The sequence below is a fragment of the Ovis canadensis genome, chromosome 10, assembly GCF_042477335.2.
Source record: "Ovis canadensis isolate MfBH-ARS-UI-01 breed Bighorn chromosome 10, ARS-UI_OviCan_v2, whole genome shotgun sequence".
Taxonomy (NCBI): domain Eukaryota; kingdom Metazoa; phylum Chordata; class Mammalia; order Artiodactyla; family Bovidae; genus Ovis; species Ovis canadensis.
The window spans coordinates 40,371,929-40,387,931 of record NC_091254.1 but is presented as its reverse complement, the minus strand read 5'-3'; the positions used below and the strand labels follow the sequence as shown (position 1 = coordinate 40,387,931).

The window sequence follows — 16,003 nt, the reverse complement described above, 5'->3', positions numbered from 1 at the left end:
AAAGGATTGCTTTTAAAATTTTCATTTCTCAGAAAATAGCATTTGTTAACAATCTTTTAGAAAGATTTAGAAATATCACGTGGAGGTTATTAGCATCAACATGATCCTTAAACCAGATGTTAACTTTCATTTACGTGCTCATTTTTCTTACACGTGGTCTGCTCTCTCCTTTTAGGAATGGCAAAATTCTATTCAGAAGAATGCAGGACTTGCATTTATTGAGCTCATCAATGAAGGAAGGTAATTAATTGTACAGTATTTAGACAACTAGTCAGTGTACATTTTATTCCACTGGGTGACTGCTCTTTCCTGCCATCTGTTCCAAAAATATGTAGCAAAATATATCTTAGTTGAATGATTTATCACACAGGTACTTATACCTTAAAGGAACAAAGTTTAAAATGTTTAGCAATTTTCATTTGGGAGAGGGGAAGCAGGTATGAAATAAAGGGACAAAGTCTATAAGATTTTTGTGAGTTCTGAGCCATGTCTTACCAGATAGTAAAGTTGTTTTACACAGATCAAGTGAACCCAGTCTGCAGTCCCATCTGCTGCTCCATCTGTTTTCAAAGCCACGTTCAGTGTTTACTCCCTCAGCCCGTCTCAGTTCATGTGAAGTAGTTTCATTCGACCGTGTCATGCTCTCTGCTATCCCAGTAAAAATGTGAGAGAAGTTAAATGTAGGAACCTCAATGGTCTGGCTAGGAACATGTTTATTCCATTGTAAAATGATGTTATGGTAAGATTTATGTTTGAGCTCATTATTGCATTTATCACTTTTATGATAAACTGTCGTTCATTATGATTTTTCCTATACTTTATTGGCAATAAATACAGTAAGACAGATGTAACAGACAACATTCTGACATGTACAGCTTCTGTTAGCCAAAGACTTGCATCCCTTACAACTTGAGTTTCATCTATGACAGAGTGCATTCTTTGGAAAATAATGCCTGAAGATTAGGCACAGTCTGTGTCTTATTTGAAACCATATTTAATTACATTAATAAGGAAATAATTTTACTGTATATAAAACTTATCTTTATCAAAAGAGGTGTCATGAAAGAATATTTTATAGGGTAGTCTTTGAAACCTATTGTATATGCTATAACTATTTTGAAAAAAGTTAAATACAACTTAGTATTTTTTTATCAATGTTTTATATTCTGAGAAATAGCCTCTGTTTTTACAATAATTCATCTTACTGTGCATTTCTCACTTAGATATTTTATGATTGAATTATTTTTAGTCATAATATTACAACTCTAAATATTAAAATGAAATTTGCCCTACTGCCAAGCAAAAGATACAAGAGAATATTAGTTTTCTTTTATAGCATAATCATTTTAAACATAGTAATATACTCTACTTCTTATAAAACTTTATTGTGAAAATAATTGATAATAATTATTATCCATGTTCAGGCAGTGAAAAATTATTTGTTCAGGCAGTTCATTGTCATATGAGTTATAAAATCTCTCATTTCACATAATGCTAGTTTTGCTAACTCATTTCAGCTGTGAAGTAAAAAACAAAAATTATGCTGTTATCAGTAATTCTGAAGAGTTAATGAATTGAACCTCTAGTTTGTAGAATTAAGATTATAGTTATTTCTTGGAAAAGAAGAAGAGTGAAAATTTTGCTAATAGAGATTTTTAGCTTTTGAAACTTTTTTGTTATTCATTGGTAGTGTTTGGCATTTATTTTGATTTAGGGAAGGAGTTGGAATTATAGAAAGTAGTTGTAATTTTTTTTTATTTAATCCAGGAAAACCTCTAAATGCTCATCATAATATTCTTTGCGCCATTTTAAATTTGTTTTTCCGTTTTTATACCAATAGTTTCTCTAGTAAAAATGATTTTGGAACAAATAGTGAAATACAGCTAACTATAAATATATAATCACATCTCATATATATATTAACATAGCAAATGTCTATTTAGCACCAACTATATGTGGCTCAGATGGTAAAGCATCTGCCTACAATGTGGGAGACCTGCGTTCAATCCCTGGGTCAGGAAGATCTCCTGGAGAAGGAAATAGCAACCCAGTTCAGTATTCTTCCCTGGAAAATCCCATGGACAGAGGAGCCTGGTAGGCTACAGTCCACGGGATCACGGAGTCGGACCCGACTGAGTGACTTCACTTTCATATACTAAACACGAATATGGGCACTGGGAATAGATAAGTGAATGAGTCAAACATGTTTCTAAATTTTGGAGGAAAGACAGACTAGCACATACAGTAACACAAGGGTGCTGTGATAGGGTCACATGTTATAGGTACTAATCTGAGAAGAAGGCAGAGCACTTAACCTAGTCTGGAGGAGTGCATTCTCCAGTTGGTGGTGGTTATGATAGGATTTTCAGAAAGTGCACCCAAGCAAAGCCAAGACCATGAAACAAAAATAATGTTTCCAACAAATGATGCTGGAACAACTGGACATCCAAAAATAAATGCAGACACAGACTTTATACTCTTCACAAAACTTAGCTCAGTGTGGATCACAGACTTAAATGTAAAATGAAAAATTATGAAACTCCTAGAAGACACAAAGGAGAAAATCTAGATAACATGTTTGGTGATAAGTTTTTAGCTCTAAAACTAAAGGCATAATCCATGAAGGAAGGAACTGATGAGCTGGACTTCATTAAAATGAAGAACTTCTGCTCTGCAAAAGACAGTATCAAGAGAATGAGAATACAGCCACAGACTGAGAGAAAATACTTACAAAAGATGCATCTAATAAAAGGCTGTTATCTAAAGTATACAAAGACCTCTTAAGACTCAGCAATAAGAAAACTAGTTAGAAAATGAGCCAAAGACCTTAACAATTTCCTAAGCAAAAGATGTACAGATGGAAAATAAGAATAGGGACAGATGTTCCACATCATAGGTCATCAGAAAAATGGAAATTAAAACAACAGTAAGATACTACTACACACCTAGAAGAGCCAAAACCCAGAACCCTGGCGACCCCAAGTGCTGCTCAGGCTGTGGAGTGACAGGAACTCTAATTCTTCACTGGTGGAAATGCAGAATGGTACAACCACTTTGGAAGACAGGTTGGTATTTTTAATAAAATTAAACTTAGTCTTCCCATACAATACAGTAGCCATACTCCTTGGTACTACCCAAAGGAATTAGAAACTTACATTCACACAAAAACCTGCATGTGGATGTTTATAATCATTTTATTCACAATTTCTAAAACTTGTAAATAGCCAAGATGTACTTTAGTAGGTGAATAGATAAATAACTACCCATTCATTTATCTGATGTATCAAGACAATGGAGTATTTATTAATAAGTGCTAAACAGAAATGAGCTATCAAGCCATGAAAAGACATAAAGGAACTTTAATTGCATATTTCAGGATGAAAGAATCCAATATATGAAAAAGCTACTGTATAATTCTAACTATATGACATTATGAGAAAGGCAAAACTATGGACACAGTGAAAAGATCCATGGTTGCCAGGGCTTAAAGGGAAGCAGAGATGAATAGGCAAAGCACAGAGGATTTTTAGGACATGAATCTACCCTGTATGATACTGTAATACTGGATACATATCATTTTGCATTTTTCCATACCTTTATAATATGCAACACAAAGCGTGAATCGTCACATAAACTGTAGACTTTCGGTGATAATGCAGTCTATGAATGTAGGTTCATAATTTGTAACAAATGTAACCACTCTGATGGGAATTAGTGATAATGAGGGAGAGTACAATAAGTTGGGGAGGACATCTGGAATATCTCTATAACTTCTGTTCAAGTTTGCTGTGAACCTTAAACTGTTCTTAAAATTAGTCTATAAAAGGAGTGAAAGTAGGAGGCCCAGTTGCCAAAAAAGAATGGCAACTCACTCCAGTATTCTTGGCTAGAGAATCCCGTGGACAGAGGAGCCTGGCAGGGTCCATAGGGTCGCAAAAAGTCAGACACGACTGAGCGCTCATTGGTTGATATACTACAGTAAACAGAGCACCATGTTATTTGAGAACTGAGAAGTGATTAGGACATGGCTAGATGAAAGAAAAAAAAAAAAAGTAGGAATAAAATTCTGGACTGAGGGAATAGTATAGTGCAAAAGCCTATTGGTGAGAGCCAGCAAGACGTGTTGCTGGAGAGCTCTTCTCAGTCACGCGAACAGCTGTTTCAGCACATATTGTGTGCCAGCCATAGAGAGGCCAGGGTCAACCCTTTATGGCAAGAGTCCTACCACAAAGGGGTTTGTAAGTAGTACTAAGGGTGCGGGAGTGTAAAGGATGGAAGAAGTTTGGCATAATCTGCAGAGTGACAAATCGATTTCTGGGGCTGGAGACTGGAAGTGAGATAGCTGTCTGAAATTTCAGAATCTCGTTGAAGAGAATAGTGTCATAAACCAACTAAGAGTGGCTATGAGAATGGAGGAAGTGGGCAAATTTGAAGTAGCTGGTGGCTCAGGTGGTAGAGAATCCACTTACAGTGGGGGAGACCTGGTTTTAATCCCTGGATTGGGAAGATCCCCTGGAGGAGGGCCTAGCAACCCACTCCAGTATTCTTGCCTGGAGAATCCATCTCATGGACAGAGAAGCCTGGTGGGCTACAGTCCATGGGGTCACAAAGGGTTGGACAGACTGAGCGACTCAACACACAACAGAACACTTAGAAATTAAATCTATAGAACTGCTGATAGATTGAATGGTAGAGAGGACAGAAGGAATCATGAGTACTTTGCCTTCTTGTTTAAGAGCTGGATAATTTACAATAAGTGTAGTTTACTTAGAATGATACAGAAGGAGAGACATAGGTTGAGTAAGAGATGTTTTTATTTTTGGTTACACTGAGTTCATAGGACTTCCCAGGTGGCATTAATAGTAAAAATCAATAAATAAGTAAATAAATCCGTTGGGGCTTCCCTTGTAGCTAAGTGGATAAAGAATCTGCCTGCAATGCAGGAGGACTGGGTTCGATCCCTGGGTTGGTAAGATCCTCTGGAGAAGGAAATGGCAACCCACTCCAGTATTCTTGCCTGGAGAATCCCATGGACAGAGGAGCCTGGCAGTCTGCAGTCCATGGTGTCATGGAGTTGGACACGACTTAGCATCTAAACCACCAACCACTGCCAATGCAGGACAAAGCTTTGATCCCTGGGTCAGGAAGATCTCCTGGAGTAAGAAATGTCAACCCACTCCAGTATTCTTGCCTGGAATGAGGAGAGGAGCCAGAAGGCTACAGTCCATGAGGCCGCAGAGTCAGACACGACTGAACATGCAGTCACATGCTCTGAATTCGTAGCACCTGTGAAAGTTCCAAGTAGAAATGTTAGATTGATGTCTTAGATTTTGGGTGTCAGGCTTCAAAGAGACAGCTCTTGTTGTTTAGTCACTTGAGTTGTGTCTGCCTCTTTTCTGACCCCATGGACTGTAGCCCACCAGGCTCTCTTTCCATGGATTTCCCAGGCAAGAACACTGGAGTGGGTTGACATTTCATCCTCCAAGCGATCTTCCTGACCCAGGGATCGAACCCATGTTGCCTGCGCTGGAGGTGAGTTCTTTGCCACTGAGGCACTTTGGAAGCCCAAAGAGACAGTTCATGTAGAGATTTAGATTCAGGAGTTCTCAGCTTGCATGTGGTCAGTGGGGGATAAGGATGCAAATGTGGTGCTCAGGGAGAGTGTGTGGAGTGGAAAACCTGGGGCCAGGCTCTTCCTGCTGTTTCTGCTGGGAGTCTTCCTTCCCCACATCTTCACATGATTGATTCCTCCCATCACTGAGAATCCGCTTAAATGTCACACTCTCAGAGAGGCTCCTCTGACCATCTTATTGAGTTATTGATTCAGTAGCATTGTCTCAAAATACTTTCTTTGTACAAGGTTCAAATACCAGTTCTTCTATTGATAAACACGTTTCAGTTCAGTTCAGTCGCTCAGTCGTGTCCGACTCTTTGCGACCCCATGAATCGCAGCACGCCAGGCCTCCCTGTCCATCACCAACTCCCGGAGTTCACTCAGATTCACGTCCATCGAGTCAGTGATGCCATCCAGCCATCTCATCCTCTGTCATCCCCTTCTCCTCCTGCCCCCAATCCCTCCCAGCATCAGAGTCTTTTCCAGTGAGTCAACTCTTCGCATGAGGTGGCCAAAGTACTGGAGTTTCAACTTTAGCATCATTCCTTCCAAAGAAATCCCAGGGCTGATCTCCTTCAGAATGAACTAGTTGGATCTCCTTGTAGTCCAAGGGACTCTCAAGAGTCTTCTCCAACACCACAGTTCAAAAGCATCAATTCTTCAGCTCTCAGCCTTCTTCACAGTCCAACTCTCACATCCATACACGACCACTGGAAAAACCATAGCCTTGACTAGACGGACCTTAGTCGGCAAAGTAATGTCTCTGCTTTTGAATATGCTATCTAGGTCGGTCATAACTTTTCTTCCAAGGAGTAAGCGTCTTTTAATTTCATGGCTGCAGTCACCATCTGCGGTGATTTTGGAGCCCCCCAAAATAAAGTCTGACACTGTTTCCACTGTTTCCCCATCTACTTCCCATGAAGTGATGGGACCAGATGCCATGATCTTCGTTTTCTGAATGTTGAGCTTTAAGCCAACTTTTTCACTCTCCACTTTCACTTTCATCAAGAGGCTTTTTAGTTCTTCTTCACTTTCTGCCATAAGGATGGCGTCATCTGCATATCTGAGGTTATTGATCTTTCTCCTGGCAATCTTGATTCCAGCTTGTGTTTCTTCCAGTCCAGCATTTCTCATGATGTACTCTGCATATAAGTTAAATAAGCAGGGTGACAATATACAGCCTTGATATACTCCTTTTCCTATTTGGAACCAGGCTGTTGTTCCATATCCAGTTCTAACTGCTGCTTCCTGACCTGCATACAGGTTTCTCAAGAGGCAGGTCAGGTGGTCTGGTATTCCCATCTCTTTCAGAATTTTCCACAGTTTCTTGTGATCCTCATAGTCAAAGGCTTTGGCACAGTCAATAAAGCAGAAATAAATGTTTTTCTGGAACTCTCTTGCTTTTTCCATGATCCAGCGGATGTTGGCAATTTGATCTCTGGTTCCTCTGCCTTTTCTAAAACCAGCTTGAACATCAGGAAGTTCGCAGTTCACGTATTGCTGAAGGCTGGCTTGGAGAATTTTGAGCATTACTTTACTAGCATGTGAGATGAGTGCAGTTGTGCGGTAGTTTGAGCATTCTTTCGCATTGTCTTTGTTTGGGATTGGAATGAAAACTGACCTTTTCCAGTCGTGTGGCCACTGCTGAGTTTTCCAAATTTGCTGGCATATTGAGTGCAGCACTTTCACAGCATCATCTTTCAGAATTTGAAATAGCTCAACTGAAATTCCATCACCTCCACTACCTTTCTTTGTAGAGATGCTTTCTAAGGCCCACTTGACTTCACATTCCAGGATGTCTGGCTCTAGATGAGTGATCACACCATTGTGATTATCCAGGTCGTGAAGATCTTTTTTGTACAGTTCTTCTGTCTATTCTTGCCACCTCTTCTTAATATCTTCTGCTTTTGTTAGGTCCATACCATTTCTGTCCTTTATTGAGCCCATCTTTGCATGAAATGTTTCCTTGGTATCTCTAATTTTCTTGAAGAGATATCTAGTCTTTCCCATTCTGTTCTTGTCCTCTATTTCTTTTCATTGACCGCTGAAGAAGGCTTTCTTATCTCTTCTTGCTGTTCTTTGGAACTCTGCATTCAGATGCTTATATCTTTCCTTTTATAATCTCCCTCTGACATTGTTTCACATCTTGCCTAGTTTCTCTGAAAGTTGGAAGTAATATATGACATTTTTTTTTACAAACAAGTAATATTGGCACTTTAAAAATGGAAGTTTTTTTTAATAATTTTTTATTATGGCATATAATATTTTGCTGATTCCTATCTTTAGTTTGGCCCTTTCCTTTTCAATTTAGACTCTTCTCTTTCATAAATTTGAACTGGGAGTTCCAATCAAAAAAATATCATATTTAAATAGTTGGGATGTAGTTAAAGACACATTGCTTTGTTTATCTGGCCTATATTTGTTGATACCCACTATATGCTAGGCACACATTAGATTCTTTGCATACACTTTTAGCACATTCGCATGGAAATACAACATTTTTCATAACATTTGCTAATACTGTAAAATGAAACATACACATAATGTTTTCTCTTGGTTGTTAAATATCAGTCTTTAATTTGTCCTTGTGGGAATGAAGATAAAAATCTTTAAGTGGAAATTGTTATAAATGTTTATCCTACTTAACAGCTACACTCGTGAATAAAATTCATCAATCATAGGTGGAGAAAGCAATTGTGCAGTTGTCTACAATTAACAGGACAAAAACAGTTGATGAATGTGCAGCTGAATTAAAATACTCCCTAGGACAGGCTGAATTATAAACTGGATCATTTAAAGGAATCTAACAAAGGATCTTTATAATTAAAACAAAGCAAGGTTAATGGGATGTAAAATTGCCTATAATATCTTGGCAATAATAATTGGATTTTAAATTATTAAAATATGAATTGAACTATAAAGCAAAGAAAGACTTTTAAATTATAGAACTTTAGTAATCTTTTGAAATAAATTAATCATTTGCCTAAAATAAACCTTTATCATTCTTTTGGAAATGTATAGGATGCAATTAATGAATATTCATGACAAGTCAGAATGTATTCTTGTTTAGCACTGAATTTGACCGATGATTCATGAAATTCCAATTTATCGGTTTGTTCTTTAAAATCAGGAAAATATATCCCTTACATTTCTTACATTTTGAAGAAGAGAAGCATATTGCATTCAAGTATAATTTTTTATTGATAATATAAGTGAAGTCGCTCAGTCGTGCCCGACTCTTTGCGACCCCATGGACAGTAGCCTGCACCAAGCTCCTCCGTCCATGGTATTTTCTAGGCAAGAGTACTGGAGTGGGTTGCCGTTTTCTTCTCCAGGGAATCTTCCCTACCCAGGGATCGAACCGAGGTCTTCCACATTGTAGACAGACATTTTACCATCTGAGCCACCATAACCTAAACTTTAATGTCCTCTTTAATTTAACAAATGCTATTTAATAATTGAACCAATAAGCTTTAGTTTACTTGAGTTTGTTTTGTGTCCTTGATTTGGCAAAAACCATGTTTTAAAAAGGGGCTTCCCAGGTAGCTCAGCTATAAAGAATCTTCCTGCAGTGCAGGAGATAGGGTTCGATTGCCGAATGGAGAAGCTCCCCTGGAGAAGAGATAGGCTACCCACTCCAGTATTCTTGGGCTTCCCTGGTGGTTCAGCTAGTAGAGAATGTGCCTACAATGCGGGAGATCTGCATTTGATCCCTGGGTTGGGAAGAACCCCTAGAGGAGGGCATGGCAACCCACTCCATTATTCTTGCCTGGGGAATCTCCATAGACACAGGAGCCTTGCAGGCTATAGTCCATGGGGTCGCAACGAGTTGGACACAACTGAACAACTAAGCACAGCAAAACACATGTTTTAAAAACCAGCACCTTCAGACTCTATAAGAAACTTTTTTCTTAGAGTTGAGATTCTGATTTTGAACCAAGAAACCATAGAACTGCCTGGAAAACAAAGTTCCCTCTATATTTTTTCATGTAATAACTTATTTATATTTTTTCTTACTACTCAGTTATTCATTTTACATATTAGTAGATTATCAAACATACGAGATTCATAAATGAGGTAAAAAAAAGTCTGTCCTTTTACAAAATGAATAGATCTTAAACAGTATTGCTAACTTACTGACTTAAGTTTAGATATTGACAATAATATATTTACTGAAAACTAAGATAAATAGCTCCCATTGATTAATGGCTAAATTTCAAGTAAAAAGGAAATTATTTCAAGATTAGTAATCATAAATTTTATCTGAATTACATTTAGAACCATGTTTTTAAAATATATGCATATATATATATATATATATATATATATATATATATGTATTTAGTGTTTTTTTAGTCCCTCTGAGAATGACTTCAAATGGAATTTCCTTCTAGGCACCATTATTTTAGCTTCGGTGAGAGGTCAGTAGTCTGACAGAATGTGGTCCACTGGAGAAGGGAATGGCAAACCACTTCAATATTCTTTCCTTGAGAACCCCAAGAACAGTATGAAAAGGCAAAATGATAGGATATTGAAAGGGGAACGCCCCGGGTTGGTAGGTGGCCAAATATGCTGGAGATCAGTGGAGAAACAACTCCAGAAAGAATGAAGGGATGGAGCCAAAGCAAAAACAATACCCAGTTGTGGATGTGTCTGGTGATAGAAGCAAGGTCCAATGCTGTAAAGAGCAATATTGCATAGCAACCTGGAATGTTAGGTCCCTGAATCAAGGCAAATTGGAAGTGGTCAAACAGGAGATGGCAAGAGTGAACATCAACATTCTAGGAATCAGCAAACTAAAATGGATTGGAATGGGTGAATTTAACTCAGATGACCATTATATCTACTACTGTGGGCAGGAATCCCTTAGAAGAAATGCAGCAGCCATCATGGTCAACAAAAGAGTCCCAAATGCAGTACTTGGATGCAATCTCAAAAACGACAGAATGATCTCTGTTCATTTCCAAGGCAAAACATTCAATATCACAGTAATCCCAGTCTATGCCCCAACCAGTAATGCTGAAGAAGCTGAAGTTAAACTGTTCTATGAAGACCTACAAGACCTTTTAGAACTAACACCCAAAAAAGATGTCCTTTTCATTATAAGGGACTGGAATGCAAAAGTAGGAAGTCAAGAAACACCTTGAATAACAGGCAAATTTGGCCTTGGAATACGGAATGAAGCAGGACAAAGGTGAATACGGTTTTGCCAAGAGAACGCACTGGTCATAGTAAAACCCTCTTCCAACAGCACAAGAGAAGACTCTACACATGGACATCACCAGATGGTCAACACCAAAATCAGATTGATTATATTCTTTGCAGCCAAAGATGGAGAAGCTCTATACAGTCAACAAAAACAAGACTGGGATGACTGTGGTTCAGATCATGAACTCCTTGTTGCCAAATTCAGACTTAAATTGAAGAAAGTAGGGAAAACCACTGCACCATTCAGGTATGACCTAAATCAAATTCCTTATGATTATACAGTGGAAATGAGAAATAGATTTAAGGGACTAGATCTGATAGAGTGTCTGATGAACTATGGTCGGAGGTTAGTGACACTGTACAGGAAACAGGGATCAAGACCATCCCCATAGAAAAGAAATGCAAAAAAGCAAAATGGCTGTCTGGGGAGGCCTTACAAATAGCTATGAAAACAAGAGAAGTGAAAAGCAAAGGAGAAAAGGAAAGATATAAGCATCTGAATGCAGAGTTCCAAAGAATAGCAAGTAGAGATAAGAAAGCCTTCGTCAGTGATCAGTGCGAAGAAATAGAGGAAAACAACAGAATGGGAAAGACTAGAGATCTCTTCAAGAAAATTAGAGATACCAAGGAAACATTTCATGCAAAGACGGATTCGATAAGGGACAGAAATGGTATGGACCTAGCAGAAGATATTAAGAAGAGGTGGCAAAAATACACAGAAGAATTGTACAAAAATGATCTTCATGACCAAGATAATCACGATGATGTGATCACTCACCTAGAGCCAGACATCCTCAAATATGAAGTCAAGTGAGCCTTGGAAAGCATCACTATGAACAAAGCTAGTGGAGGTGATGGAATTCCAGTTGAGCTACTTCAAATCTTGAAAGATGATGCTGTGAAAGTGCTGTGCTCAATATGCCAGCAAATTTGGAAAACTCTGCAGTGGCCATAGGACTGGAAAAGGTCAGTTTTCATTCTAGTCCCAAACAAAGACAATGCCAAGGAATGCTCAAACTACCACACAATTGCACTTATCTCACATGCTAGTAAAGTAATGCTCAAAATTCTCCAAGCCAGCCTTCAGCAATACGTGAACTGCGAACTTCCTGATGTTCAAGCTGGTTTTAGAAAAGACAGAGGAACCAGAGATCAAATTGCCAACATCTGCTGGATCATGGAAAAAGCAAGAGAGTTCCAGAAAAACATCTATTTCTGCTTTATTGACTGTGCCAAAGCCTTTGACTGTGTGGATCACAAGAAACTGTGGAAAATTCTGAAAGAGATGGGAATACCAGACCACCTGACCTGCCTCTTGAGACACCTGTATGCAGGTCAGGAAGCAACAGTTAGAACTGGACATGGAACAACAGACTGGTTCCAAATAGGAAAAGGAGTATGCCAAGGATGTATATTGTCACCCTGCTTATTTAGCTTATATGCAGTGTACATCATGAAAAACACTGGGCTGGAAGATACACAAGCTGGAATCAAGGTTCCCAGGAGAGAAATATCAATAACCTCAGATATGCAGATGACGCCACCCTTATGGCAGAAAGTAAAAAGGAACTAAAAAGCCTCTTGATGAAAGTAAAAGAGGAGAGTGAAAAAGTTGGCCTAAAGCTCAACATTCAGAAAACTAAGATCATGGCATCTGATCCCATCGCTTCTTAGGAAATAGATGGGGAAGCAGTGGAAACAGTGTGAGACTTTATTTTTTTGGGCTCCAAAATCACTGCAGATGGTGATTGCAGCCATGAAATTAAAAGACGCTTGGTGGCTCAGAGGTTAAAGCGTCTGCCTCCAATGCAGGAGACCTGGGTTCTATCCCTGGGTCGGGAAGATCCTCTGGAGAAGGAAAGGCAACCCACTCCAGTATTCTTGCCTGGAGAATCCCATGGACGGGGGAGCCTAGTAGGCTACAATCCATGGGGTCGCAAAGAGTCGGACACGACTGAGCGAACTCACCTTACCTTACCTTACCTTACTCCTTGGAAGAAAAGTTATGACCAACCTAGACTGCATATTCAAAAGCAGAGACATTACTTTGCTAAAAAAGGTCCATCTAGTCAAGGCTGTGGTTTTTCTAGTGGTCATGTATGGATGTGAGAGTTGGACTGTGAAGAAAGCTGAGCGCCAAAGAATTGATGCTTTTGATCTGTGGTGTTGGAGAAGACTCTTGAGAGTCCCTTGGACTGCAAGGAGATCCAACCAGTCCATTCTAAAGGAGTTCAGTCCTGAGTATTCTTTGGAAGGAGTGATGCTAAAGCTGAAACTCCAGTACTTTGGACACCTCATGAGAAGAGTTAACTCATTAGAAAATACTCTGATGCTGGGAGGGATTGTGGGCAGGAGGAGAAGGGGACAACAGAGGATGAGATGGCTAGATGGCATCACCAACTCAATGGTCCTGAGTTTGATTGAACTCCGGGTGTTGGTGATGGTTAGGGAAGCCTGGCGTGCAGCAATTCTTGGGGTCACAGAGAGTCAGACACAACTGAGCAACTGAACTGAACTGAACTGAAGTAGTTTATTTCATAAGACACAAATGGTTTTTTATATTTAAAACAAAAGGGAACGGTGCCCTATTTTTCGTAGAATCATTTCCGTGCCATATTTCTTTCTGTTCCTTATTTCCTAGAGACATAATTTTTTTGTTGTTGTTTTTATTGTTCTTACTTACTGCAAGCAAATGCCAGCTGAGATTCAAAAAACCAGTCGTGGCATTGTTTCCCAAGTGGCTCAGTAGTAAAGAATCTGCCTACCAGTGTGAGAGTTGCAGGAGACGTGAGCTCAATCCTGGGTCAGGAAGACCCCCTGGGAGAGGAAATGGCAACCCACTCCAGAATTCTTGCCTGTATAGATAGTTCCATGGACAGAAGAGCCTCGTGGTCTACATTCTATGCGGTTGCAAAGAATCAGACGTGACTGAGGAACTGAGCACGCGTGCACATAGTCATGGCCTGGCCATTAATTTAGTCTAGGAACTCTCCCCAAGGTATCTGGGTAATGGCTTCAATGCATTGATTATAGGCTGTTTAGTTCCCATATTCATAAAGTGAGAACACAGATGATTTATATCTCTCAGTTGCTCTCTGCAAAACAATGTGTGGAAAAACAGAATACTTATTTTATAGCATGACTGTTATAAAGAGTCACAGTCCAAGCTGAAAGGATTAGTTATTTTCTAATTACCAAAAATAGTGTAATAGCTTTACAGGTATTTCTGACATTCTTAATGTCTGTATAATTACCATACATACAGCAAAAAAACTGAATAAATGCTTATAAAATACTTGTTAAATAGTTTTAGCAGTGATATAAATACATTTTACATCTGGTCTTCATCTAAAAGTATTTTGTAATTGAGAAGTTAGAGTTTACATGGACAAAATATTAAACAGTTCAAAATGTCACAGGCATTATAAATAAGTCGTGCAAAAATAATGTTATAAAAACTGCATTGACTGTAGAAGAAGGATATGTTCCGGTAGACAGTAATGATTGGGGAAGGCTTATTTTAGGGCCTAAACAGATGTAGGCACACTATGTAGGATTAAAAAAAGAAAAAAAATCAACTCTAGCTTTTTTTGTGAAAATAAGATTTAAAACAATTAAAAAATACCTTTATGTTTTTATTATCTGATAAAGCAAATATGAACATAATTTTATTTTAAGAATTATAATCTCTTTTGAACTTTATATTATTTAAATTGAAAAATGAAAATCATATTTTTTCCCAGATTTTTTAATAGTCTTTAAAAAAATCACAGGAAGAAATTAAACTTTTCTTATTCAGTCAAACTTTTCCTTACAGTGTCACCAGAAACTTTATGCCTTTCTTTTTAAATTCTGAGGCCAGAAAAATTAACACAGAGGTATTACATCTGCTCCTACACCATGTGGCCACGTCACTTCTGATAAGGACCTGTCTTCATGACTAAATCAGGATCTAAAAATCTAATCATATTACAGCTTGAGCATGCACTATTTCTTCTAGTGTTTAGGATATGTGAGACAGTACACACCCATTTTCTAATCAGAAGACTAAAACTTAAGACACATAGAAAATTATTTGTCCAAATTTATAACATTAATAAAAAGCAGAATTTAAATATAAACTAGTTCTTCCTTCTGTTCTCCCATTCATCTATAAAGGATGAAAGACTTATTTGTCTAATTTCTAATATTGCCTTTTCTATTGACATTTTTTCTTTCAATAAAACAACAGAAACTATTTATATTTGAAATTCAGGATTTCAGGGCTTCTGATCAATGAAAAACAATTTAAATTATAACAAATTGCATAGAACTAGAGACTTCCTAGTAAACAGAACTTGCCATAATGATATGTATTCCATTTGTAAGAGAATGCTTTGTTTTGTTCCCTGATTGCTTTCCTGTATCTATGACAGCTCCATTCTAGAAGAAGAATGAATGGGATTCAACAAATTGTTTTCTTTTTCTAGTCCCTTTGAAAAATAAACTTAGAATAGAAGATGAAGACCAGTTCATTTACTTCCTGTGTTGTACAGTTACTCTGAGGAAGAAAATATTCCATAATTACCAAGTTATATGATATTTTTATTTACCCGTTTTTTATGTGCTAAATATATAATAGAATTTTATAGTGTTAAACTAACATCATTAAAATTATATTTCTTCTTTTACCCTCCTTCCTACATAACCTGCTCAGGAATTCACTCAGTCATTTTTTCCATTTAGTCATGTGTTATTGTCGAGTCCATGTTTCTCAACAGCTACCATGCAAATCATGTTGGATACAGAGATGAATGGGATTGTACTTCATTTAATGAACTTCACAGTCTTAAGAGAGACTTGTTAAAAGGAAAAAAGAGGGGGAAAAGTCCATAAGACAGTGTGATAAATATAATTCCCAGAACATCTGAGAAATTGGGAGAAGGCCTCTTAGTTGTGTGGAGAGGAGTGAGTGGTAGGAGTTCCACAAAGAAGTGGCACATACAGAAATCCTGAAGTTGCATGAATCACTAAAGAACTATGTTCTCTGAAACACAGAAAACATATACTGAAAAGGCGGTAGATAAAGTTAGAAAAGTAGACCGATGTCTATGTATAATGTTTAACTATTATCTTGTCAATAAAAGTAGCCAAGAAGTGTAAATAACACTAGTGGCAGAGCGAAAAATGTAACAGAGGAAC

General features: G+C 38.0%; 1 protein-coding gene across 5 annotated transcripts in view; it reads left to right on the top strand.

Moving 5' to 3' along the window:
- Positions 1-16,003, top strand: part of NBEA (neurobeachin) — a 669,183-nt gene that overhangs the window by 315,610 nt on the left and 337,570 nt on the right. For all 5 annotated transcript variants that reach the window (XM_069601566.1, XM_069601568.1, XM_069601567.1 and 2 more), the window contains exon 35: positions 176-240. In XM_069601566.1, coding sequence (XP_069457667.1) covers positions 176-240 — 65 coding nt within the window. The remainder of the gene's footprint in view (positions 1-175; positions 241-16,003) is intronic.